This window comes from Scardinius erythrophthalmus (assembly GCF_964197995.2).
Source record: "Scardinius erythrophthalmus genome assembly, chromosome: 2".
Taxonomy (NCBI): Eukaryota; Metazoa; Chordata; class Actinopteri; order Cypriniformes; family Leuciscidae; genus Scardinius; species Scardinius erythrophthalmus.
Window position 1 is genome coordinate 1237217 of NC_138222.1, and position 24788 is coordinate 1262004.

General features: G+C 43.2%; 3 protein-coding genes across 3 annotated transcripts in view; 2 read left to right on the top strand and 1 right to left on the bottom strand.

The window, feature by feature from the left end:
• The window catches only part of sdr16c5b (short chain dehydrogenase/reductase family 16C, member 5b), a 55809-nt gene extending 50063 nt beyond the window's left edge, over positions 1–5746 (top strand). The window contains exons 5-7 of the mRNA XM_081359360.1: positions 3605–3749; positions 4468–4593; positions 5206–5746. Coding sequence (XP_081215486.1) covers positions 3605–3749; positions 4468–4593; positions 5206–5302 — 368 coding nt within the window. The 3' untranslated portion in view covers positions 5303–5746. The remainder of the gene's footprint in view (positions 1–3604; positions 3750–4467; positions 4594–5205) is intronic.
• A 1376-nt stretch (positions 5747–7122) lies between these two features.
• Positions 7123–10600, bottom strand: chchd7 (coiled-coil-helix-coiled-coil-helix domain containing 7). Its single transcript, XM_081359361.1, has 4 exons — positions 10517–10600; positions 9119–9236; positions 8814–8912; positions 7123–7564 (listed from the first exon to the last, which is right to left on the bottom strand). The coding sequence occupies exons 2-4, from the start codon at positions 9176–9178 to the stop codon at positions 7460–7462; spliced, it is 264 nt and encodes an 87-aa protein (XP_081215487.1). The 5' UTR covers positions 9179–9236; positions 10517–10600; the 3' UTR covers positions 7123–7459.
• Positions 10601–10948: 348 nt separating this feature from the next.
• plag1 (pleiomorphic adenoma gene 1) lies at positions 10949–24376 on the top strand. Its single transcript, XM_081359971.1, has 3 exons — positions 10949–11084; positions 14937–15263; positions 22305–24376. Exons 2-3 carry the CDS (start codon positions 15040–15042, stop codon positions 23239–23241), a joined length of 1161 nt encoding a protein of 386 aa, XP_081216097.1. The 5' UTR covers positions 10949–11084; positions 14937–15039; the 3' UTR covers positions 23242–24376.
• Positions 24377–24788: the final 412 nt, after the last annotated feature.

A 24788-nucleotide genomic window follows, 5' to 3' on the forward strand; every position in this document is an offset into this window, starting at 1 on the left:
TGCTGTCCTCAGATTACTGTGCGAGTAAGTTTGTGCCGTCCTCAGATTACTGTGCGAGTAAGTTTGTGCCGTCCTCAGATTACTGTGCGAGTAAGTTTGTGCTGTCCTCAGATTACTGTGCGAGTAAATTTGTGCTGTCCTCAGATTACTGTGCGAGTAAGTTTGTGCTGTCCTCAGATTACTGTGCGAGTAAGTTTGTGCTGTCCTCAGATTACTGTGCGAGTAAGTTTGTGCTGTCCTCAGATTACTGTGCGAGTAAGTTTGTGCCGTCCTCAGATTACTGAGCGAGTAAGTTTGTGCTGTCCTCAGATTACTGAGCGAGTAAGTTTGTGCCGTCCTCAGATTACTGAGCGAGTAAGTTTGTGCCGTCCTCAGATTACTGAGCGAGTAAGTTTGTGCCGTCCTCAGATTACTGAGCGAGTAAGTTTGTGCTGTCCTCAGATTACTGTGCGAGTAAGTTTGTGCTGTCCTCAGATTACTGTGCGAGTAAGTTTGTGCCATCCTCAGATTACTGTGTGAGTAAGTTTGTGCCGTCCTCAGATTACTGTGCGAGTAAGTTTGTGATGTCCTCAGATTACTGTGCGAGTAAGTTTGTGCCGTCCTCAGATTACTGAGCGAGTAAGTTTGTGATGTCCTCAGATTACTGTGCGAGTAAGTTTGTGCCGTCCTCAGATTACTGAGCGAGTAAGTTTGTGCCGTCCTCAGATTACTGTGCGAGTAAGTTTGTGATGTCCTCAGATTACTGTGCGAGTAAGTTTGTGATGTCCTCAGATTACTGTGCGAGTAAGTTTGTGCTGTCCTCAGATTACTGTGCGAGTAAGTTTGTGCCGTCCTCAGATTACTGTGCGAGTAAGTGTGTGCCGTCCTCAGATTACTGTATGAGTAAGTTTGTGATGTCCTCAGATTACTGTGTGAGTAAGTGTGTGCCGTCCTCAGATTACTGTGTGAGTAAGTTTGTGATGTCCTCAGATTACTGTGCGAGTAAGTTTGTGATGTCCTCAGATTACTGTGCGAGTAAGTTTGTGCCGTCCTCAGATTACTGTGCGAGTAAGTTTGTGCCGTCCTCAGATTACTGTGTGAGTAAGTTTGTGCCGTCCTCAGATTACTGTGCGAGTAAGTGTGTGCCGTCCTCAGATTACTGTGTGAGTAAGTTTGTGCCGTCCTCAGATTACTGTGCGAGTAAGTGTGTGCCGTCCTCAGATTACTGTGCGAGTAAGTGTGTGCCGTCCTCAGATTACTGTGTGAGTAAGTTTGTGATGTCCTCAGATTACTGTGCGAGTAAGTTTGTGCCGTCCTCAGATTACTGTGCGAGTAAGTTTGTGCCGTCCTCAGATTACTGTGTGAGTAAGTTTGTGCCGTCCTCAGATTACTGTGCGAGTAAGTTTGTGATGTCCTCAGATTACTGTGCGAGTAAGTCTGTGCCGTCCTCAGATTACTGTGCGAGTAAGTTTGTGCCGTCCTCAGATTACTGTGCGAGTAAGTTTGTGATGTCCTCAGATTACTGTGCGAGTAAGTTTGTCCCGTCCTCAGATTACTGTGCAAGTAAGTTTGTGATGATGTCCTCAGATTACTGTGCGAGTAAGTTTGTGCCGTCCTCAGATTACTGTGCGAGTAAGTTTGTGCCGTCCTCAGATTACTGTGCGAGTAAGTTTGTGATGTCCTCAGATTACTGTGCGAGTAAGTTTGTGCCGTCCTCAGATTACTGTGCAAGTAAGTTTGTGATGTCCTCAGATTACTGTGCGAGTAAGTTTGTGCCGTCCTCAGATTACTGTGCGAGTAAGTTTGTGCCGTCCTCAGATTACTGTGCGAGTAAGTTTGTGATGTCCTCAGATTACTGTGCGAGTAAGTTTGTGCCGTCCTCAGATTACTGTGCGAGTAAGTTTGTGCCGTCCTCAGATTACTGTGCGAGTAAGTTTGTGCTGTCCTCAGATTACTGTGCGAGTAAATTTGTGATGTCCTCAGATTACTGTGCGAGTAAGTTTGTGCCGTCCTCAGATTACTGTGCGAGTAAGTTTGTGCCGTCCTCAGATTACTGTGCGAGTAAGTTTGTGATGTCCTCAGATTACTGTGCGAGTAAGTTTGTGCCGTCCTCAGATTACTGTGCGAGTAAGTTTGTGATGTCCTCAGATTACTGTGCGAGTAAGTTTGTGATGTCCTCAGATTACTGTGCGAGTAAGTTTGTGCCGTCCTCAGATTACTGTGCGAGTAAGTTTGTGCCGTCCTCAGATTACTGTGTGAGTAAGTTTGTGCCGTCCTCAGATTACTGTGCGAGTAAGTGTGTGCCGTCCTCAGATTACTGTGCGAGTAAGTTTGTGCCGTCCTCAGATTACTGTGCGAGTAAGTTTGTGCTGTCCTCAGATTACTGAGCGAGTAAGTTTGTGATGTCCTCAGATTACTGTGCGAGTAAGTTTGTGATGTCCTCAGATTACTGTGTGAGTAAGTTTGTGCCGTCCTCAGATTACTGTGCGAGTAAGTGTGTGCCGTCCTCAGATTACTGTGCGAGTAAGTGTGTGCCGTCCTCAGATTACTGTGCGAGTAAGTTTGTGCTGTCCTCAGATTACTGAGCGAGTAAGTTTGTGATGTCCTCAGATTACTGTGCGAGTAAGTTTGTGATGTCCTCAGATTACTGTGTGAGTAAGTTTGTGCCGTCCTCAGATTACTGTGCGAGTAAGTTTGTGCTGTCCTCAGATTACTGAGCGAGTAAGTTTGTGATGTCCTCAGATTACTGTGCGAGTAAGTTTGTGATGTCCTCAGATTACTGTGTGAGTAAGTGTGTGCCGTCCTCAGATTACTGTGCGAGTAAATTTGTGCCGTCCTCAGATTACTGTGCGAGTAAGTTTGTGCTGTCCTCAGATTACTGAGCGAGTAAGTTTGTGATGTCCTCAGATTACTGTGCGAGTAAGTTTGTGATGTCCTCAGATTACTGTGTGAGTAAGTTTGTGCCGTCCTCAGATTACTGTGCGAGTAAGTGTGTGCCGTCCTCAGATTACTGTGTGAGTAAGTGTGTGCCGTCCTCAGATTACTGTGCGAGTAAGTGTGTGCCGTCCTCAGATTACTGTGCGAGTAAGTTTGTGATGTCCTCAGATTACTGTGCGAGTAAGTTTGTGATGTCCTCAGATTACTGTGCGAGTAAGTTTGTGCCGTCCTCAGATTACTGTGCGAGTAAGTTTGTGCCGTCCTCAGATTACTGTGTAAGTTTGTGCCGTCCTCAGATTACTGTGCGAGTAAGTTTGTGATGTCCTCAGATTACTGTGCGAGTAAGTTTGTGCCGTCCTCAGATTACTGTGCGAGTAAGTTTGTGCCGTCCTCAGATTACTGTGTGAGTAAGTTTGTGATGTCCTCAGATTACTGTGCGAGTAAGTTTGTGCCGTCCTCAGATTACTGTGCGAGTAAGTTTGTGATGTCCTCAGATTACTGTGTAAATTTGTGCCGTCCTCAGATTACTGTGCGAGTAAGTTTGTGATGTCCTCAGATTACTGTGCGAGTAAGTTTGTGCCGTCCTCAGATTACTGTGCGAGTAAGTTTGTGCCGTCCTCAGATTACTGTGCGAGTAAGTTTGTGATGTCCTCAGATTACTGTGCGAGTAAGTTTGTGCTGTCCTCAGATTACTGTGCGAGTAAGTTTGCCGCGGTGGGGTTTGCGGAGTCGATGGCGCTGGAGCTGCTGGCTTCGGGTTGTGATGGAGTGAAGACCACCATCGTCTGCCCGTTCTTCATCAACACCGGCATGTTCGAAGGCGCCAACACTAAGTAAGAAACTGCTTAACATAATTTAATTTTCTGTATTGTTGAAGACATGAATGTTAAATCTGGACCAAAACGTTCATTTAACACACACTCTTATCCAAAGCAGCTCGAGGAATACATGAGGAATCATTATCTAGAACAAGAACTGATCCGCATCATGTAAGGGAGAATGTAGATCCAGTCGGTTGTTATCTCAGAATAAACCCAGAATAATGTGTGTGTGTGTGTGTGTGTGTGTGTGTGTGTGTGTGTGTGTGTGTGTGAGAGAGAGAGAGAGTGTTTGTGTGTAATGGGTAGGTTTAGGGGTCGGGTTAGTGTGTGTGTGTGTGTGTAATGGGTAGGTTTAGGGGTCGGATTAGTGTGTGTGTGTGTGTGTACCTGTTTTTCTATCCCGGTGGGGACTTCAACCTGAATGCACACAGACTCATGGGGACTCGTGTCACAGTGGGGACCTAAACACACTGAGGTCCCCATGGGTAAACAAGCTTATAAATCATGCAGAATGAGTTTATTTGGAAATGTAAAAATGCAGAAAGTGTTCTGTGATGGGTAGGTTTAGGGGTCGGGTTAGTGTAAGGAGATAGAATATACAGTTTGTACGGTATAAAAACCATTACGTCTATGGAGAGTCCCCACAAAGATAGTAAACCAGACATGTGTGTGTGTGTGTGTGTGTGTGTGTGTGTGTGTGTGTGTGTGTGTGTGTGTGTGTGTGTTGCAGATTTCCCAGACTCATGCCTATTCTTGAGCCAGATTATGCGGTCCGGAAGATTGTGGACGCGGTCCGCCGGGAGCAGGTCTATCTCTACATGCCTCGAAGCCTTTACTTCGCCATCGCTCTGAAGAAGTGAGTGTGAGACTTCAGCTGTAAAACACACTTCACGTTTCCATGCTCCTGTTTTAATGCTGAGATATCGCATACATCGCTGGATGGAAACGCCAAGATGTGCAGAAGTGTTCATAGCAAATGTGTTTTTCACAGCATACATTAACTCACACCTGACTCGTCTTCTGTCAAGACATTAAAGTTATTAATCTAATTTATTACATGCTCATTTAAAGTCATTATTGTGTTAGATGAGAAAAGCACTGAATAGACATCACACACACACAAAAAAAAAAACTTTAGAAAGAAATATTTTGATTCATCTTTGAATTTATTAAACTTTTAAGGCCATAACATTGTTTTTTCAGAATCTGCATCTGAAATGGCATTTAGGCATATTTACACACTATGAATGAATATGAAATGAAACATGAAATGATTCTCTAAATCTGAAACTAAAACCAACAAGCCTCTGTCTTAATGAATGAGTCACTGAATCATCGACTCACTCGAATCGATTCGCTCGGAGACTCACAACAGTTCTTCCGTGGCTTCGTTTAAAAATGTTTTCATATTAGTGTGTTTTGTTAAGTCGTTGTGTTTGTATAACAGTCTCTTTTCTCCGTCACACAGTTTTCTTCCCACTAAGATCGGTGTGCTGTTGGGTGGATATCTGGGAGCGTTCAACTTCATGGCTAAGTTCAAAGGTCATGGGAAAAAGAGCGATTAATTTCCACCATTAGAGGAACCGGGAAACAACTAACCCTAACTAATGAAGAGAGAGAGAGAGAGAGAGAGAGAGAGAGAGAGAGAGAGAGAGAGAGAGAGAGAGAGAATACACATTAAACAAGCATGATAAATATATAAATGTTTAAAACTGACACACACTGTGACCAATCTGCACTTCTGTTTCATCAATATGAAGAAGTTTACGTTTTAATAATAGCAACATTTTGCCTCATAACATTTATCCGTTTGCACTTAATTTGCACCCAAGAAACCATTTCTGACTTTAGAAGGTTAAATTTTATAGATGGTGATTCTCTGTTAATTTTTTTTAAATATATTTTAACTGTGTTATTAATGACTTACTTAATGACTGAATGATTGTATAATGGAAGTAGTTGATTTGGAAGTAGTATTATTGTGGAACTAATAAATTACCAATTATAGTAATAGTTTGCTTCTTCTTTTTTCTTAAAAATCTACACACTTTTATAAAGACATATCAGCTCCACAAAAGCACTAACTAATTCACATGATTTATGAAATATGGGGGTGTGTGAGAGAGATGGAGCTTCGTGAAGATCCGAACCCTTTGCGAATCATTTGTTTCGAACCAGTGAATCGGAGCGCGATTCAAACTGCCAGTCACGTGACTCCAGTAAACGAGTCTCCGTGAACCCATGAACAAGTATGATTTTTTTAACCTGATCTCGGATCAGTTTTTTATATTTGTAGACATTTAATGACACATTTGTACAATGAAAATAAAGAGTTGTAGTTACTGGCCTGATTAACCAAGCTCTCCATAAAAATAACAATACACGCTCAATTAATAAAATAACACATTATAGAGACACTTCATATTTAGTGTTATCAGGTTATTTGTTAATTGCATTTAATAGATGACGGCATCAATGAAACTGCAGTTGGTTTGTAAAAGCTGTTTTTCTGCATGTTTTGACTGAATTTTCGCTGCATTTTCACTGTTAGACCAGCAGGGGTCGCCAGCGCTTCCAAACAGTGAATCATTTAGCGAGTCAAATGATTCATTTGATTCAAAAGCTTCGAAACGCTTCGTTTCTCCCGTCACTGTACATCTAGTGTAAGGACAGTAAATGAGGTGCAATAAATAGATTGTGGTCTCAGTGGAAATCTGCCTAATTCTACCTTATACATCTACAATACATATTTAATTTATATATGTAACTATATATTCAGGCTAGATATGTAAAGTTGTATACAGAGAAATCTTATAGGCATTAGAAATTGCAAGTCTGAAAATTAGAAAATTCAGGTCTGACTCTCTGTTGTTTTACGAAGGGTAAATTCTTAAACGTCTTTAGAAATAGTTAATATGTCCGCTGTTTGTTGCGTGCGCAGTGCGCGTGCGCCCCCACGTGGACACCCCTGATGATGACGACTGAAAACTGAAGGTAAACAAGACTTTATGTGGGTTCACAACAAGCTCAAAAGAACACACTCTTTATATAGTAAAGCTTTTATTTATGTTAATTTAAATGCAAAGTTGTATATTGTCAATTAAGTATGAATTGTAAATAATTATAATTCATATAATTTAAATATAGCAAATTAAAACATAAATATAACATATTAAAAGGCAAAATACAGGCAATTTTGTCTCAAATTTTTGATTGACTATAAACTGCGAAAGATAAAGTGGGCGTGGCTTTATTGCGTCAGATTTACGTCACTTTGCTCGCAGCTGATTGGTCCAGTTTTGGTTTGAGAGAATCGCTTCAAAACTTACGCTTCACGCTACAACAGAAAGACACATGTTAAGGTATAATAACAGAAAGACACATGTTAAGGTATAATAACGGGCTGTATCATTGTTCATACTTCCTAGATCTCTGCAAACATGGTATTTTTGATACAAGTAGGAGAATTCCCAGGTTACGAGTTGTAATTACGAGCTCTACATGAACTCTTACAGGAATTAATCAGGCATTGAGGTGTTATAACAACACTAACATCATGACTTTCTGTAAACAGCGCGTCTGTGAAAGGCTTTACATAAACTTGACACGACACCCACTCGACTGAACACACATTACATGATTCAGTGACGGACAGCATTAGAGAATCCCACATGACATGATCTGATGATGTCAGCGGAGGATCTGATGATGTCACGATGATGTCAGTAGGGTTTTCCTCCGAGTGCCGAGAGGATCTGATCCCGTTCCTCTGCGTTGGGCATGTCCGGCTTCACTCCGTCTCTGCGGCGCTGGAGCATCACTGCGTGCTGGAGCCGGGAGACACTCATGATTAGACCAAATCTACACTGTTGCATGCTGGGAACACTTTCAGAATGGTAATTTCTCTACAGAACGCGGCTGTGGATTGGTTAGTCATGCCGGGTTCACACTCCACAACACTCGTGTCTGTTACGATAGTCAGATTATGTGATTTTGACTAGATTCATTTTGTTGTAAAAAAGTTATTAATTTAGTTCATTTATATGTATACAGCCGCTCTGGAGAAAACCGTGATGTCATCGTCCAGCTCAGTTCAGTCCTCATATAATGCTGTCAATGCAGGAGATCAATATTATTGTTGAATATTAAATTAAATGTTAAATTTAATGTCCCCAAGTAAGCAAGCCAAAAGTCAATGGCAACTAAGGTGGAAAAGGCGACTCTAGCCGCGTTTCTATTACCCTTTAAATTGCGCAAATTGAAATTGCGAATTGAAAACACGCTTAATAGAAACACGTAATTGTCGCAAAAACTCCTATTTATCTCAAAAAAAAGTTTTTCCGCTCGCATGAGGAGATTTTTCAGGCAATTCGACAAAGAAATATTTCGCAAATCTGCAATGGAAACAGTTTTTGCGCATTTGCAGGTCACCTGACGTACATGATGGGGTGTGTTTGGACAGAATACGAGACAGAGTTCTTTATTAAATTAACATAAGATGAAAGAATTACAGGAATACTGGATTCTAAACCTCAAATAAATGCCACAATCAAGACCTCGCAGCAGAAATGAGGGAGAAACACCCAGAAACTCCTCATATGAGCCGCTCACAGTATAATAAGGGTCGTTCCTCACCATTAATGCTTGGAGAACACACACACATCTCCTTCCATTAATAATAATGGCCAGTGCAGTGGCTGGGATATAGTAGCCGTTGCCATGGTTTTTGGAATGATTTTACTTATCGCGAGAGAAAAAATGAAGTTTTAGTCGCATAACATCGGTTTATGGAAACGCTGTCATTTCGCAATAGAAAAAAAAAAAAAAAAAAAAAAAAAAAAAAAAAAAAAAATCGCAAAAGTTTTGCGCAAATCTGTAATGGAAACGCGCCTAGTGGCAGGAACTGAAACTCCCGGTCCTCGATGTCGATTGTCGTTGATAGGCTGAGCTAGCGACTGACAGCAGGCTAGGCTAGGCTACAGAAGCGGCGTGTTCTGCACTGGCTCGTGTCGTCAGAAAGACCGTGATGTCGTGTGAACCCGGCGGAAGTGCGGCTCAGCGTCGGTCCAGACTCACCCAGTACTTCCGGCAGTTCTTGTACCTGGTGAAGTACGCAGAACACCGGCTCTTCTCGTAGCTGTACGCGTCCATGCACCTCTGAGACCCGTCGCTCTCCTGCGCGGAGCAAGGCAGATCGCATGTTAGCACAACACACAATATAGCATTAGCAGCCCAGACAGAAACAGTGCCGGCTCGGATCACATCCGGTACACATCCGGGCCGTGTGTACCGGATCCGGATTACACATGGATTACACACGGCCCGGATGTGTACCGGAGATGTAGATGTTTAGATAGAGTGTGTGTTAGTGTGTGACTGACCTCGATGCACGGGTTAATGTCCTCATTACGAACTTTCCGTGCGCTTGATCTTCCGGCCATCCTTCAGCTTCATCAGCGTTCGCTGGGATATCACACCACACACGGGATCTCTGTCCGTCTGAGAGTGTACATCAGTCAGACTAGTACTGGACTACGTGATTATGAGGATAGCTAAACTGTTTTCAGTAAAACATACGGTTGTTGACAAATATGAAGAGGACAAATAGCCTAACACGTGCATATTAAATGCATTCATTTTTGTGGAAAATCAACATCTAAAAACAAGGAATATGATCACTTCAAATCATCCAATTAGTTAATAAGTTTCCCATTTATTAGCTAGTCTAGTCTATGATTTTTACCTGATCTCGGATCAGTTTTATACATTTGTAGGCATTTAATGTCACATTTGTAATATTAAAAAGGAAGATTTGCTGTTAAAAGTCTCTTACAGTTTAAACAATAAAATTAACAAAACAAGCCCTACGATTTAAAGGTGCACTATTTCCCTTTAGTGGTTAAAAACAAAACTGCATCCATTTTGCATTAGAAAAATTCATTTTCAAATTCTTGATAAATAGGGAAGCATGACATCGACAAGATAAAAATAATAATATTGCAATTATTTTGACATCTGTGATTTCTATTTGAAATGCAAACACGACAATCTCATATGAAAACTGTGTCTATTTATCGTGCCGCTTTATTTCTTTACTTTAATTTTACATTCAATTTAATTAAGGTTTTAATATTCTCCTGCAGTTCCCTAACAAACCCCTAGGGGAAACCCTGAGTCTGGATAAACGTGGCCACTATAAAGAAGGTCAAACACTCACTCAAGATCATTTCTTCAACATTTCCTGAAGGGAACCAGAACGCAAGGATGTTCAGAAGCTCATAATCAAGTTTTTTATCCGGTACTAGCGAATATTTTAGAATAATTTGCCAACAACGCAAATACTGTGAAAAATTACATATTAAACCTTTCAAATATTTATATAAATATATTTTTATTGTAAATGTATTGATTGCGGTAATTAATGTATTTTTGCATTATTAAAAAGTATGAGATGACGTAAAATATTAACGCGGCAATTTAAACGGCATTGATACTTTACGTCATAACGGATAAAGAAAACGAATTTAGATTCTCCACGCACGCAATAAACGCCTCAGAATTAATAACCATAGTAAGCACTTAGTCGTCCCTTGAATCGCTTCAAAACAAACAGTAATCTCAGTCATTCAAACTAACGTTAGTGTACAGAAGACCGGCGATTTAGCGTAACGCAACGTATAACTTCTACTAAATTACAACAATAAAGGAACACGCTCTACAGCAAAACACAAGCTGTGTTTGTCACTGGAAACAGTGAGTTTAACGTCGCAAATACTTACATTTTTGTCGCACAAGAACACTCAACCTTCCCTCATGTCATGTCAGAGACGCACGTAACGTCTGTCACAACAACACAACGCAACCTAACTATTTGTAGGTGATTGACAGGCGTCGGCGACCAATCAAACTGCAGGACGGAAAGCGTCACCGGTAACGGTCGCGTGAATTGTCACCTCTTCCATCCAATGGGGTTCGGAAGATAACTGTTCTACCCGCCTATTGATTAAACATATATTTAAACGAAGTGGCAGCGATTGACAGAAACACCGACGAGTCCTAAATTTTAGATTTTCTGAAGGGGAAAGTCAGTGGCGCTGAAATCTGCAAATGACAGTTTGTTACACAAATCACGAGCGCGAGGGAGGAGGGCGTATCGGTGGGCGTGGCCTGAGCTGGGGTTGGTTGCATCGCAGCGCATATACACAATGGCTGCTGGAAAGAGGGGAAAGCAAACAATTTTTAGGCCCGCCGCGTCTAGCAAAAAATATGAGAAAAAAATTATTAAAAATCCGGGAAATAGTTGAAAGTCAAGAAAAACACCCTAGAAAGGATGTTAACGCTCCTACGGTGAGTTTTACGCATATTAAGAAAATTGTTACGGCGTTCTTTAATTAAAATATCGGGGTTATTCAAATTATGAGAGAGGGGAGAGCTGGAGGGGGGAAAAAGTTTTGTGTTAATCAGCGCAGAGTCCGAAACTGAAGAGAACAGCAATGAAAGGCTGAATTATGCAGAAGATCGAACATTATTCTGGTGTTTGTTTCTGTCAAGTCACTTTGCGCGCGGACGAATGTCAATAAACAGAGGAGTGTAGTTGTGAAAAGTTGCAAAAAGTTTTTGAAGATTTGTTTTCTCTGAGAATAATAGCGACGGGATAGCGTGGCGAACTCACGCGCGTGTTTAAACGCTAAAAAATGCGCGCCGCGCGAAAATTCTGACAGGATTTGTGATACGAGGACCTTTCCGAGTTTAATAAACACGCTGTTTAATTTCGACACAGTTTACAGAGTTCGCAGTGTGTGAGTCGCGGTCAGCGTGTTTATGGACTATATTAGGGGTGTCATTGAGTCACTATAGCGAGAGAAGCTGCTTGTCAATATCGCAAACAACCAAAATGGTGGGAGAAGTGAAGGACTAACTAATTATGAGATGCTCTGAGCTCATCTAGAGACTCTGCTGTGACAGAAAGTCCCTCTGTGATCAGGATGTGATTGGTGGATCGTAAACATTAAAGCACATAATGACGAGTAATAATTTAATGAGCTTTGATTGACACTGAGAGGTCAGTCATAATATATCATATCAGAGTTATTAGTTGTTATTGGACGCGGGTGTGGTGCGTTTCTGCAGAATCTCAGCGCAGATTTACTGTATAGACATAATCAATAGTTTCATAATGCTCGTGCATGTGATAATGGTGATGATGGCGCTCGTGCGGCATTCTGCGCGAAACTGTTAAAGTCGGGAAAAAGTCTCTTTTTAATGTGCAGTCGTTTCAATGTTTATTTGATGTGTGTGTGTGTGTGTGTGTGTGTGTGTGTGTGTGTGTGCGTGCGTGTGCGCGCGTGCATATATGAGTATTTCTATAGTAGTATATGGCGGATTGTATGATTCCCATCTCATCTGCGGTGGTTGTGAGCACCTCCATCCTTCCTTCCCCCCTCCTGATGCTCTCGTTGAAGGCTCCGAGCTGAAGGGGGTCATCGGGTTTACCGGGTTTACCGCGCAGTTGTTACGGATGTTCTTCTTCTGTTGCTGCGAGTGGAAGAAAGTTCGCAGTCCTTCAACAAACTGCAGAACACGTCAGAGGTTTCCCGCGCAGAGCTGGTGTCGCAGAAAGAGAGTTAGCGTCATAACAGGCTCAGATTCACGCATTTACACCTCGTAATGCTTGATTAATGTCGCTAGGTTGTCTAAAAGGTGAAATGATTGTTGGACTGCGTAATGAAATCGCTGTAACATATATATATATTTTTAAAAGTCGGTAAAAATAGAGCGCAATGTACTGTATAAATATGAAGGCTATTTTACAGGTGTTTCACCTGTATTTTGAATATTTTATTGTGTCGTGTTTTAGGGTAAATCGGCTGGATAATTACATGTTCTGTTCCGTGTTTGTTTTACAAATAAGATTTGGTGCAGTAACATGACTTTAAAGCTTATATTTCATCAAAGTAGATTGTTTTTTTGTTTTTTTTTTTGCTTAATTTGCGCTGAGAACTAAATGTTTTATTTGGTATAATTTAAAACTGTTCAATCACAATTTAATCGGGTAGCTAATGAAGTTCTTTCTCTTGTATGGATTATTTCTTACTGAGATGCATAAAAAATGATGTGTAACTAAATGATGAAACTCTGTAGGCATTAGTAATGTTGCCCAAAGAGACCTAAAATGCAATACAGTATATAAATATATATATTTTTTTATTATTATTATTTTTACATAAGGGAAAAACTATTTTAATTTTGTTCTGTTATAGTTTGTACCTAAATATATAGTAATTTAAGCTAAATTAATTTTATAACAGCATCATATATCTCTTTTAATTTATAACCGTTTTAATTTTCCTTGCTTTTATTTTGTGATTATTTTAATTCCTTTCTGTAAAGCACTTAGTGTATGTAATGTGCCATATAAATAAACTTGCCTTGCCTTGAATATATTAGCCATTTAATTAGCACAATTTAAATGCTACAATATTGATGCCATTTAAGTAATTTTAGATATTTTCATGAATCATAGAAATGAAAGAGCTCATTGGATGTTAGAAGAAGAATACATTAATTGGTTTAAACTTATTTTATTACATTTTTTTATTTATTTTTAAGACTGTTTAAATATTTACAGAGTTGTTATAGTGAATAATCTAACATGGAACAGTTTACATAAAAACATTTATTCTGGCTGGTTTTTAATTAAACATTAAAGCTTTAAATTGGCATTTGCTCTTTGACTTTTCATTGCCAATATTCAGCTAGAATAGTAAAGACGCACATGGAATGAATTGTGTGAAGTGAGGGGTTTGTATAGCATTAAAAACATGTCAAACTATTGTGAGTTAAATTTATAAAGTGATTTATACATTCATAAAGTGAATGCAAACCCAGGGCTTCGTAAACGAGAAGGCCTGTGGCGATCAGTGCGAAACACTGCTGAGGTTATTAACGAGTTTTACTAGATTCTGAGGGGTCGTTTACACGACAACGATGTATTAAAAACGGAAAGTTTTTCTCGTACAGACGACAACAGAGTCAAACCGATCTCTGTTCACACGGATCCATGAAAACGATTAAAAACGCTGTATTCTGCTGCCAGGCCAGTAGGTGGCGATGTCACAGTGTAAATAAACACTACGCGCCTATAGACTGAAAACGTAATACGCATGATGTCACCGACCGTCTTCACAAATTTGCGTTTTTGTAGTTTATACGGAGACGATAACGTATAGTTTTCAAAAGCTTGCGTTTTCAGACCCCCAAAACGCCGATGTCGTGCAAATGAACGGCCGTAAACATATAAAGAGTTTTTACGTGAAAACGATGTCGTGTAAACGGCCCCTTAGGGGTTTTTCATGCGCGTGCATGTTACGTGTTCATTTTACAAAGTAAAATTTTACGTTTCTTTACACAGTGACATCGCCATCTACTGGCCTGGAGGCAGAATAAAAGCGTTTTTAACAGTTCTTGCGGATCTGTGTGAACGGGGATCATTTTGACAGTGTTGTCGTCTGTACGCGGAAAACTAAAAGGAAAAACTTTTATGTTTTAGTACATCGTTGTCATGCAAACGTACCCTAAAAGAATGACATTAAAAAAAAAAATATTCCACTGACAGCATTTGCCTGATCTGAGTTTTTTTAACATGTAATGTAGAAAGAAGCTTCCCCTTTTACACGACACATATCCTGCATTGTTTTGAATGTTAGCCGTGTATTTATTGCATGTTTTGTTTATTTTTATATTAATGCAGCGTCCCACTGTCGTCACAGAATTTACACTTTACAAATAAATCAGCTTACAAGTGGTTTACGCTGCATACTACAATGGCATGGCACTGTTGTTATTGAGTGATTGTGCCAATTAATGCTAGCAACATGTTAAAAACAGGCTACTAGCAATGTGCTAATCCATTCCAGAAACATGGTAGCATGTGTTAAATCATGCTAGCGATGTGATAATCAACCGTGGAAAAACATGTTAGCAACTTGCTAAAACATGTTAACAAAGTTTTACTGACTGAATAAAATCTTCAAACTTCAAGCTTTTCAAAGTTACGTCATCAAACTTTACTAGTTTTAGCTAATCTATATATTAAATGGGAAGTTATCGTTATTATATGGGTTTTTGGCTTCAGAAAAAGCTGTAAAATCTCTAAAGTGTATTTTGTAATGTTTGTGTTTGTTGCTATCTATTTCTCAGGGCCTTGCGTCTCTGCTGTGTTGACGATTTGGGCTTTTACGCGCTCTCTGTGACGGGACGTATCGCTCGTGTCCAACGCATGGCTTGCTGTCGCTAGGTTGCCATGGCAACAGTATCTCCCAACGAGGCGGCAGAACACTGTCGAGTGAGGAAGAGGAGAGTAGAGGGGAAAGCGAGGAAGAACTTCTCCTGTCAGTTGTGCGAGAAGGCCTTCAACAGCTTGGAGAAGCTGAAGGTACACTCGTACTCCCACACGGGGGAGAGGCCGTATCGCTGCACACACACTGACTGCACCAAGGCCTTCGTCTCCAAGTATAAACTCCTACGGTAGGTACTTGTATTTTAACAAACAATTTAATGCCCATTATAGGTCTCTGATGCAAACCCACTCTCTCTGAATTTGTACATAGGCAGGTAGATACCCTTTCTTTTGACACTTCATTTCATTTCCCTTAAAACTCACCAAAATTACATATTTAAAGCAACACTAAGGACATTTTTTTACCTTAAAATAAAGTTTCCAAAATCATTGTCGATTCATCAAGTCGTAACAGGGTGACAGGCACTTCTGGATTCGCTTTGCAGCCCTATATCTGCTATAACCACACTATGCAAGTTTGCCAAACCGGGTCGCGCTTCTGTAGTTCGAATGAGACATAAGAAAACTACAAATTTGACTTGCTTTACTCAAGCGTTGCAATAGTCATTATTTAGTTTTTCTTCGTTTCTGATGTCGTAAAACATCATACTTTCATGAAATCATGCAACATATTCTACTTTGTCTGTGGACATCGTTCATTCCGAAGCCGGTGCTGGATAAACAGCGAGCGTGCTTGCGACAGTCGGCTGCGGGCGGCGAAATTATTTACGACAGCGGTATTTGACAATTCCACTTCCAACCTGTAGGGTGACCGAAGAGGAAAAGTTCCTTAGTGTTGCTTTAAACATTTTTTCTTGAAAAAATTCTTCATGCCTTAAAATAGCTTGACTGTAACTCGACACCCTTGCCTTATTTAGTATATGGGTTCTATGAATATGCAAATGAGTCCCGCCTCCACTCACTCACTCAGCTCAGAGATCCACTGGTTGACGATCACACATTGATCTGATTGGTTTGTGACATCAGAAACACCAGCGATTTCAATGCGTGTTTTTGAGACTGTCTTTGGTTCACTGCAGTTTTAAGGAGGAAATACTCAGCAATGCTGTCGACTTATGAATTTACACATGGTTTGTCTTAAAGCATATTAAAAACACCACATAGACATATAAACAACATTAAAAGCTGGATTTTCACCACAGGAGGACTTTAATGATTACTTTCACTTGTTCTCCAATTAATTAGCTCTTTTGTTCTTGTATTTAAGTCCTGTCTTTATTCAGCTCTTTGTTCTGTGTCCACCAAACGCACTCTCCTGACCGCTTGTTCGTTCAGGGCACGCCTCCCAGGGAGTGGTCCTCGTGACAATTTTGCTGCATTCGTGATTCCAGCCCCACTCCAGCCCCATAGCCCAGTCAGTCTTCACCTGTGCCCACCACAGACACGGAGCCAGAGCCTGCCTCGGACAACGAGCCAATATTCCAGCCTGAGCCGTACCCCATCCCGGAGCCTGAGCCCAACGAAGTGACCAGGTGCGCGAGCCGGCAACAACGCCTTGTGATTCTTGTGGTAGTTCTTGTGGTATCCGCCCACACTCCCGCCACTAAAGCTGAGCTGCCACTGGCCTCTGACTGTGAATTATTCCGCTTAATCTCCCTTCACTGTTGGTTCCGCCTAGCCGAGTCTCCTGTTTTTACACTTGTCCGTCCTGGGGTGCGTTTCTCAAAAGCATCGTTAGCCCACTATGATCGCAAGTTCCGTCATTATCAGCCTAGTTCAGCAAGTCTGTGTTTCCCGAAACCATCCTTCCTATGAACATTCGCAAACAACATCAGTAAAGCAAAGTTGTGTGTTTGGAACAAAAGCTCTCGACCTGTGGTTAGAAGCAGAGTTTCTTGTTTGCATGACATGTGGACTCAATAAATCCTTATCTTGAGCAAAATAAGCAATCTGACATTCAGTACAATCTGTATCTTTAATTTAAAATACATAAAAATGTAATTTAAGTCTGTTAGTTTGTCAAGATTTAAAGCGTCATTTTTGAAGAGTGCGCATGTGCGTACGTGCTCTAGTACATAAGAACGAGCCTATGATTGAATCCGTAAATAAAGCAAAATAACTGAGAAAAAGTCTTATTTGAAAATTTTTCTTAAAGGTGAACTAAAGCCGCTTTTCCACCGAAATTACCCGGAACAATTTGTCCCAGGAACTTTTTTCCCAGGAACCTTTTTTGCCCCAGACCGGTTGCTTTCTGCGTTTACACCGCGGTCTAAAGTACCGGGAAGGTAAACTGCGCGCAACTGCTCCTCCCAGTCTGCGACGGACAGTAATCAGTTTTGAGCGCCACATTTATAAGTTTGGAGGAGATTCAAACTGTGTTGCAGTTATTGGTTTACTAACGAGGTAATTAACATAACAAAATAGACGAGCACTGATACTAAAGCGTGTTCAGAAAGCTTGTATGCGTATAAAATTAAGACAAGGTACGTTGTGAGATGACTGGGAATAACGCGCAAAAATTTCCTTTTGCGTAAATACTCTTTAAAAAAAGCCTGAACCCCGTCTATCAATCATAAATAGTGACAGTCTTGTAAATAGTTGTTTGTTACACCTCAATGCGCTATTTCAATCCTGTTATAGTAAATTTGTAACATGGTTTGCCTTGAAATAGATGACAAATGTGTAAACATAATGACTTAATATTAAAAGCTGTGGCATAAAAGAGACGAGCACTGATAAAGCGTGTTCAGAGCTCGTAATGCTAACGTTAAATATAAAATTGTATGTTATCAGCTATTGCGGACATTGGCCGTGAGATGGCTGTGACGAACGCGCAGAAAGTTTCCTCTTCCACAAATACCCAAATAATAAAGCCTGAAACTCGTCGCCAGTCCCCCAGTTTTTTTTATTAAATTCCATATTTGCAGACAGACAACTTTACTGCATGAAGCCACTTTTTAAAAGGGAGGTTAAAAATAAAGAAAATGCTGCGTGGAGTCATCCAACCAAAATGCGGCGTGAACACAACCAATCAGCTTGTGCAGCGCACAAGTCCCACCCCTGAAAGTTCCTGAACTTTGAAAAAGTACTACCTCGTGAGCAGGGACTATCGGAGGGGGAAATATTTACCCGGAACTTCATTTAGACCCTGGTTCCTGCGGTGTAAACACATCGAGTACCAGCCCAAAGTTCCTAGTTCCTGGGGAAAGTTCCTGCGGTGGAAACGCGGCTTAAGTAACTTTTTTACCTTAACTGAACAGCTTCGGAGTCATTGGAATGGTTATAATACTTATTTCGGGTTGAATGGTGGTCGTTTCGCACCCCCCTGGTGCCCGTGAGCGGAAAATTCGCACTTGCAACTTTGAGACGGCGGGCCGCCGGCCGCCGCGGCAGGAAGTATCACGTGATATCAGGTCTCGCGATGTAAACAATTGCTTTACGGCCAAAAGAAATCTGCTCAAATAATGTCATTATTGCGCTCCCTCACGCTGTCCGAACCCGAAGGAAGAAGACGTTTTAAAGAATGTCCCATCTGCTTTGATGTCGTTGATCTACAAGCCTCTGTGTCTGAGAATCACCAAAGAGTTTTTACAACAGTGTTGTCAAATATTTATTCCGAAGCTGTGGGGGGAGCTCTAGAGAGAAACCTGCGAGCGAAAAGCGAGAATACAGCGAAGAAATCCCGAAGCTACTGAGTGCTGCTTTAATTATAGCAAAACATCTAGCATTAATTCAAACTCAAACAGATTAATTAATAGTAGTTATTGCTCCCCTACATGTGTGACATCATTAACCAACGTCCAATTTGCGACAATACGGTTCCAGGAAACAGTCGTCACTAGCTAGTTGACTTCTTCAATGATGCATCGTACTATGGTAGTGAAGCACCGAGTTACGGCGTTGTACGGGGAATGCACCCCAGCCGCCCTATGGTGTCTTCGCACCCTGTGATCCCTCCCAGCCTCCCTCTCCCACCTTCTCTACCAAAGCCAGCCAGTTCCCCAAAACCTGTCACCGCTGTTTTCTGTCAGTCCCTCGGCTCATGCTCAGTTCCATCTGGTGGTGTCGATCTACCTCAAACCTTCCAGTCCCCAGCTCCATCTTGGTGTGAGGAACCCCTCTCTCTGCCTCCAGCCACTGAGCCCCAGACTCCACCTCCAGCCTACTTCCCTTCAGTTCCACCTTGGCTCCATGCTCCCTGGTCTCGACAGGGGTCCCTCATCCCACTGTCTCCTTCGTCCCTCCATCTTCACCTTGGTCAGGCATCACCGTTTCCACCACGTGATATCTGGCCTTCGGCTATGCCTCAGCCCTCCATCCCTACGGACCTTCATTTCCGCCTTCCCTCCAGCTCTGCCGTTGTCCTCGGTTGCTCCAACTCCACCGCGGTCTTCCGGGTCCCCGCCTCTGCCTCTGTACCGAGAGCCGTCAGCTCCACCTTGGCCCTCCAGACCTGCGCTGTCACCCTGGATCTGTGTCTCCTCGGCTCCGTTTGGATCCCCACCACGGCCAGCTCTGTCACAGGAGATCGCATCCCTGGTCCCTCCTCCTAGGCCTCCACTATGGCTCCCCCTCCTGCGACCTTGCCTTGGATCATCTTGCTGGCTTTGGCCTGGCTCCTCCTGCTCTTGGCTACTCCTGCTCATGGCTCCTCTTGGCTACTCCTGGCTCCTCTTGGCCACTCCTGCTCCTGGCTCTTCCTGCTCCTGGTTACTCCTGCTCCTGGCTTCTCCTGCTCCTGGCTCCGTTTGGATCCCCACCATGGCCAGCTCTGTCACAAGAGATCGCATTCCTGGTCCCTCCTCCTAGGCCTCCATCTTGCTGGCTTTGGCCTGGCTCCTCCTGCTCTTGGCTATCCCTGCTCCTGGCTCCTCCTGGTCCTGGCTCCTCCTGCTCTTGGCTACTCCTGCTCATGGCTCGTCCTGCTCCTGGTTACTCCTGCTCCTGGCTACTCCTGCTCCTGGCTACTCCTGATTCTGGCTACTCCTGCTCCTGGCTCCTCCTGCTCCTAGCTCCTCCTGCTTCTGGCTCCTCCTACTTCTGGCTATTCCTGCTCCTAGCTCCTCCTGCTCCTGGCTCCTCCTGCTTCTGGCTTCTCCTGCTCCTGAATCCTTCTGCTCCTGGCCACTCCTCCTCCTGGCTCCTCCTGGTACTGGTCTTGGCTCCGTCCTGCTCTTGGCTACTCCTGCTACTGGCTCCTCTTGGCAACTCCTGTTCCTGACTCCTCCTGCTCCTGACTCCTTCTGTTCCTGGCTCCTCCTGCTCCTGACTCCTCCTGCTCCTGGCTACTCCTGCTCCTGGCTCCTCATGCTCTTTTCTACTCCTGCTCCTGGCTCCTCATGGCTACTCCTGCTCCTGGCTACTCCTGCTCCTGGCTCCTCCTGCTCCTGGTTACTCCTGCTCCTGGCTACTCCTAGCTCCTCCTGCTCCTGGCTCCTCCTGCTTCTGGCTACTCCTGCTCCTAGCTCCTCCTGCTCCTGGCTCCTCCTGCTCCTGGCTCCTGGCTCCTCCTGTTTCTGGCTACTCCTGCTCCTGGCTATTCCTGCTCCTAGCTACTCCTGGCTCCTCCTGCTCCTGGTTACTCCTACTCCTAGCTCCTCCTGCTTCTGGCTCTTCCTGCTTCTGGCTCCTCCTGCTTCTGGCTCCTCCTGCTCCTAGCTCATCCTGCTCCTGACTCCTCCTGCTCCTGGCTCCTCCTGCTTCTGGCTACTCCTCCTCCTGGCTACTCCTGCTCCTAGCTCCTCCTGCTCCTGGCTCCTCCTGCTCCTGGCTTCTCCTGCTCCTGGCTCCTCCTGCTCCTGGCCACTCCTCCTCCTGGCTACTCCTGCTCCTGGCTTCTCCTACTCTTGGTTCCTCCTGCTCCTGGCCACACCTCCTCCTGGCTCCTCCTGCTTCTGGCTCCTCCTGCTCCTGACTCCTGCTCCTGGCTACTCCTGCTCCTGGCTATACCTGCTTCTGGCTCCTTCTGCTCCTGGCTCCTCCTTCTCCTGGCTCCTCCTTCTCCTGGCTTCTCCTGCTCCTAGCTCCTCCTGCTCCTGGCTCCTCCTACTCCTGGCTCCTCCTGCTCCTGGCTTTTCCTGCTCCTAGCTCCTTCTGCTCCTGGCTCCTCCTGCTCTTGGCTTCTCGTGTTCCTGGCTACTGCTCCTGGCTCCTCCTGCTCCTGGCTCTATTTTGATTTAGTTTTCATTGTGTTTAAGTTATGTTCGTGTTTGGCTGTGTACCCTGTCATTTGACCTTGTTTCCTGTATGTTTGATTAATGATTCCTTTCACCTGTTCTCAAGTTAATTAGCTCTTTTGTTCCTTTTTGTATTTAAATCCTATCTTCATTCAGTTCTTTGTTTGGTGTCTTCAATGTTAAGGTGTTATGAAATCTGTTTCACAACAAAAAACTAGTATGTTTGCATAGAGTTCTTCGTAAAATCTTAACACATTTTCCAAGACTCAATTTCATTAGTGGCTTTTGCACCAGAAGAACCTTTTCATAGTTCCTAGAACTGAAGTACCCGGTTTTTGGCGTGTTCGCACCACAGAAACTAAGAACGATATTAGTTCTAGGAACTCCTTTTGGAGGAACTAATTTAGCTCCTACTTCAGAGTTGGGTCTAAACCAGCAATATAGGAACTTAAGTGACTTAAGTGTGCACTGATACACTGACCAGCACCCGCCATTTTTAAAAAGCTGTGTAAAAACACAGATTATAGCCTATATATTTAATCCAGAAACTAACTCTACGAACTCGTAAAACAGTGATAGACTTAACCTTTACGCTGAGGAGAAAATCCAGCGCAACTTTGAGGGGACCAAGAGAAACATGATTATGTGTTTCTGCTCGGCTAGCAACACTGGACATCAATCACACGGCAAACGCTAATAATTTTCAAATACTGTCTACTTTCTTTGTATAACAGTTCTATCTGATAAAGTATCAGACAGGACTGTTAGACAGATCGTTAACTAATGAACACAGAGAATGTGAGCACTGTGAGCTCAGGCTCTGGCATTCTCAGTGCCGTCAAAATAAAGGTCACAACAAACGCGGCTTACGTCACTTCAGAGTTCCTACTAGCGGTGCGAATGTAATCAGGAAAATGTTCCTAAGGGAACCATTAGTTCTTGGGGAACCACCGGGGTGGCTAGGTTAGGTGAACGATGAACTAAGTTGCTAGAATTACCCGGTGTGAAAGCCCCTATTATATGACATTTGGTCATCTAAAGATTTAGCTCCTGGTATGGTCAGTGTACACTAATGCATATTTGTGTCCATAGGCACATGGCCACACACTCGCCAGAAAAGACCCACAAGTGCAGCTACTGCGAGAAGATGTTCCACCGTAAAGATCACCTGAAGAACCACCTCCACACACACGACCCCAACAAGGAGGCTTTCAGCTGCACGGAATGCGGCAAGAGCTACAACACCAAACTGGGCTTTCGAAGGCACCAAGCCCTTCACGCTGCTCACCGTGGAGACCTCACCTGCCAGGTGTGTCTGCAGTCGTACCCGAGCACTCCCCTGCTGCTGGAACACCTGCGCGGGCATGCTGGGAAAAGCGCTACCGCGACTAAAGAGAAGCGACATCAGTGCGAACACTGCGAACGGCGCTTTTACACCCGTAAGGACGTGCGACGCCACCTGGTGGTGCATACGGGACGCAAGGACTTTCTGTGCCAGTATTGCGCTCAGCGATTCGGCCGGAAAGACCATCTTACCCGTCATGTTAAGAAAAGCCATGCTCATGAGCTGCTTAGGGTGAAGGCGGAGCCTGTCGATTTAATGGAGTCTCAATCCTCACCAGCATCCGGGCCACTCACGCTAAGATATCCACTTGGTCATGCTTCTTACTCGCCAACTCCGCCGCTAAGGGCGGAGCTCGAAAGCTATCTCCTCGAGCTACAGGCTGAAGATACACCCAAGCTGAGCGCTTCCGCCACGGTGACTGGAGAGACGACGTCGTCCCTGGACTTTCTGTCTCCACTGTTTAATTTTCTGCCTTACAGCCAGGGGGCGGGGCCTACTTTGGGAGTGGCTTACAACCAAGAGGAGGGGCTTCTGGCCACGCCCATCCAAGACACACCAGAGCCTCTTAGCCTTCTTCACACAATCTCACACTCGCAAAGCAATGCACTCGCTCCCAGTTACACACACCCACCATCTCTGAATACAACCACCACCCTGCCTCGCTTCCACCAAGCCTTCCAGTAGCACAAATACATTCACAAACCAACAAAGTGCACTTTTTATCATCAACTTAGCTCTTAATCAAGTTCGAACAAGCACAGTCCAACAAATCACCGCATTTTAAAGGAAAGTAGGGATGCTCCGATATTAACATTTTGGCTGATACCGATAACCGATAACTCTTTATATTTGAAAGCCGATTAACGATATATTGGCCCGATAAATCTAAATCCAAATTTTTATGTAATTTTTGAGAGCCTGATTACAAAAACATAAGTCTCGCCATTAAAAGCCACGTCCCAAACACACAATTATAATGTTCTCATAATAATTGTATGTAGCCGATATGACAGACTTGCGCTGCACATGTTGCGCATAACTGTATTTTCCTTTATTTCAATCATATTTCAGGCAATTCAAAACCATCGTGTTGAACAGTGAAGTGTCTCAGATGAAGGAAATAATTCCATTATTTATCGGCTTAAATATATCGGTCATATTTTCTTATTAGGCCGATATATCGTGGATTCCTAAAGGAAAGTCTTGAGGACAGTATCACACGTTTGCTCATTCAAGAGATTACAGATGCATTACTCGTTTTATGTTCTAGAGGTGTTTACTGTAACTGAATATTAAGAAGCAGAGCTCAGTTTGCAGTGACGTTTAGCTCTCAAAATGCCGACAGAGACAGTGCATAGTTTTAATGTCCTCTCATTATTAACACTAGCGGTGTCGAAGTTCCATCAAAGCTAAAAGATCATTGATCTAATGTTGTTTCCATCTCTTTGTTTGTTGTATGGCTCATGAACTGTTGGGTACTGAACTACCAGCGTTTTAGTGACCATGTCACAACTATTTACAGCCAAAGGCAACCAAAACCTTCATAGCTATAGAGAGGAAGGCTCATCTCGTTATGTTTTTTTGTTTTTTGATGGCTGTTTGCCTTCATGCTGCTGCTCGTTGTAAGGGCCTCAAAGGACACCAGCGCAGGAATGCTTCACAATTCACACCAACAAAGGGAAAGAAGGACGAAGAATCCCACACACACACACACACACTCTCTCTTACTTTATTCAACCTCATCCACCCGAATGCTGGCTGTTGCACTGATCAAGGCTAACGATGAACCAGTTTTTGCTGTCTCGGCTTATAAAACTCCAAAATACAATCTGTGACATCACCTTGACTTCTCTCTGAACATAAGCTGAAGATTTAGTCTCTAAATCAAATGAAGGTTTTTTCGCATTGACAGCGATTTTGCAAAGTCATTGGTTTTCAGTGGGAGTTGGCGATTCAAGGCGACACAAGGGACTCGGCTTTATGCAAATGGCCAGTGACGCAATGTGTCGGCTACTAACCAGAGTCCGCACAGATATGATGTGATTGGTCACATGATCTGTCCCAGAATGCAGCAGTTGAGTAGGAATGCCTCAGAATGAGTGGGGGGGAGTGTGGGGGGGGAGGGGCTGAAAGTCAAAAAGGTTGAGGTTCACTGCTCTAGAGACCAGTGTTGGGGGTAAAGCTTTACAAGTAACTTGAGTTGCGTAATCAGATTACTTTTTTAAAGTAAC

Bases quoted from the DNA above. Each gene is read 5' to 3' on its own strand.
- chchd7 (XM_081359361.1), bottom strand. From the start codon at position 9,178: ATGGCCGGAAGATCAAGCGCACGGAAAGTTCGTAATGAGGACATTAAC. The intron at 8,913-9,118 runs GTCAGTCACACA...TGCTCCGCGCAG, and splicing joins ACATTAACCCGTGCATCGAG to GAGAGCGACGGGTCTCAGAG. The intron at 7,565-8,813 runs GTGAGTCTGGAC...TCCCGGCTCCAG, and splicing joins AGAACTGCCGGAAGTACTGG to CACGCAGTGATGCTCCAGCG.
- plag1 (XM_081359971.1), top strand. From the start codon at position 15,040: ATGGCAACAGTATCTCCCAACGAGGCGGCAGAACACTGTCGAGTGAGG. The intron at 15,264-22,304 runs GTAGGTACTTGT...TTGTGTCCATAG, and splicing joins TCCAAGTATAAACTCCTACG to GCACATGGCCACACACTCGC.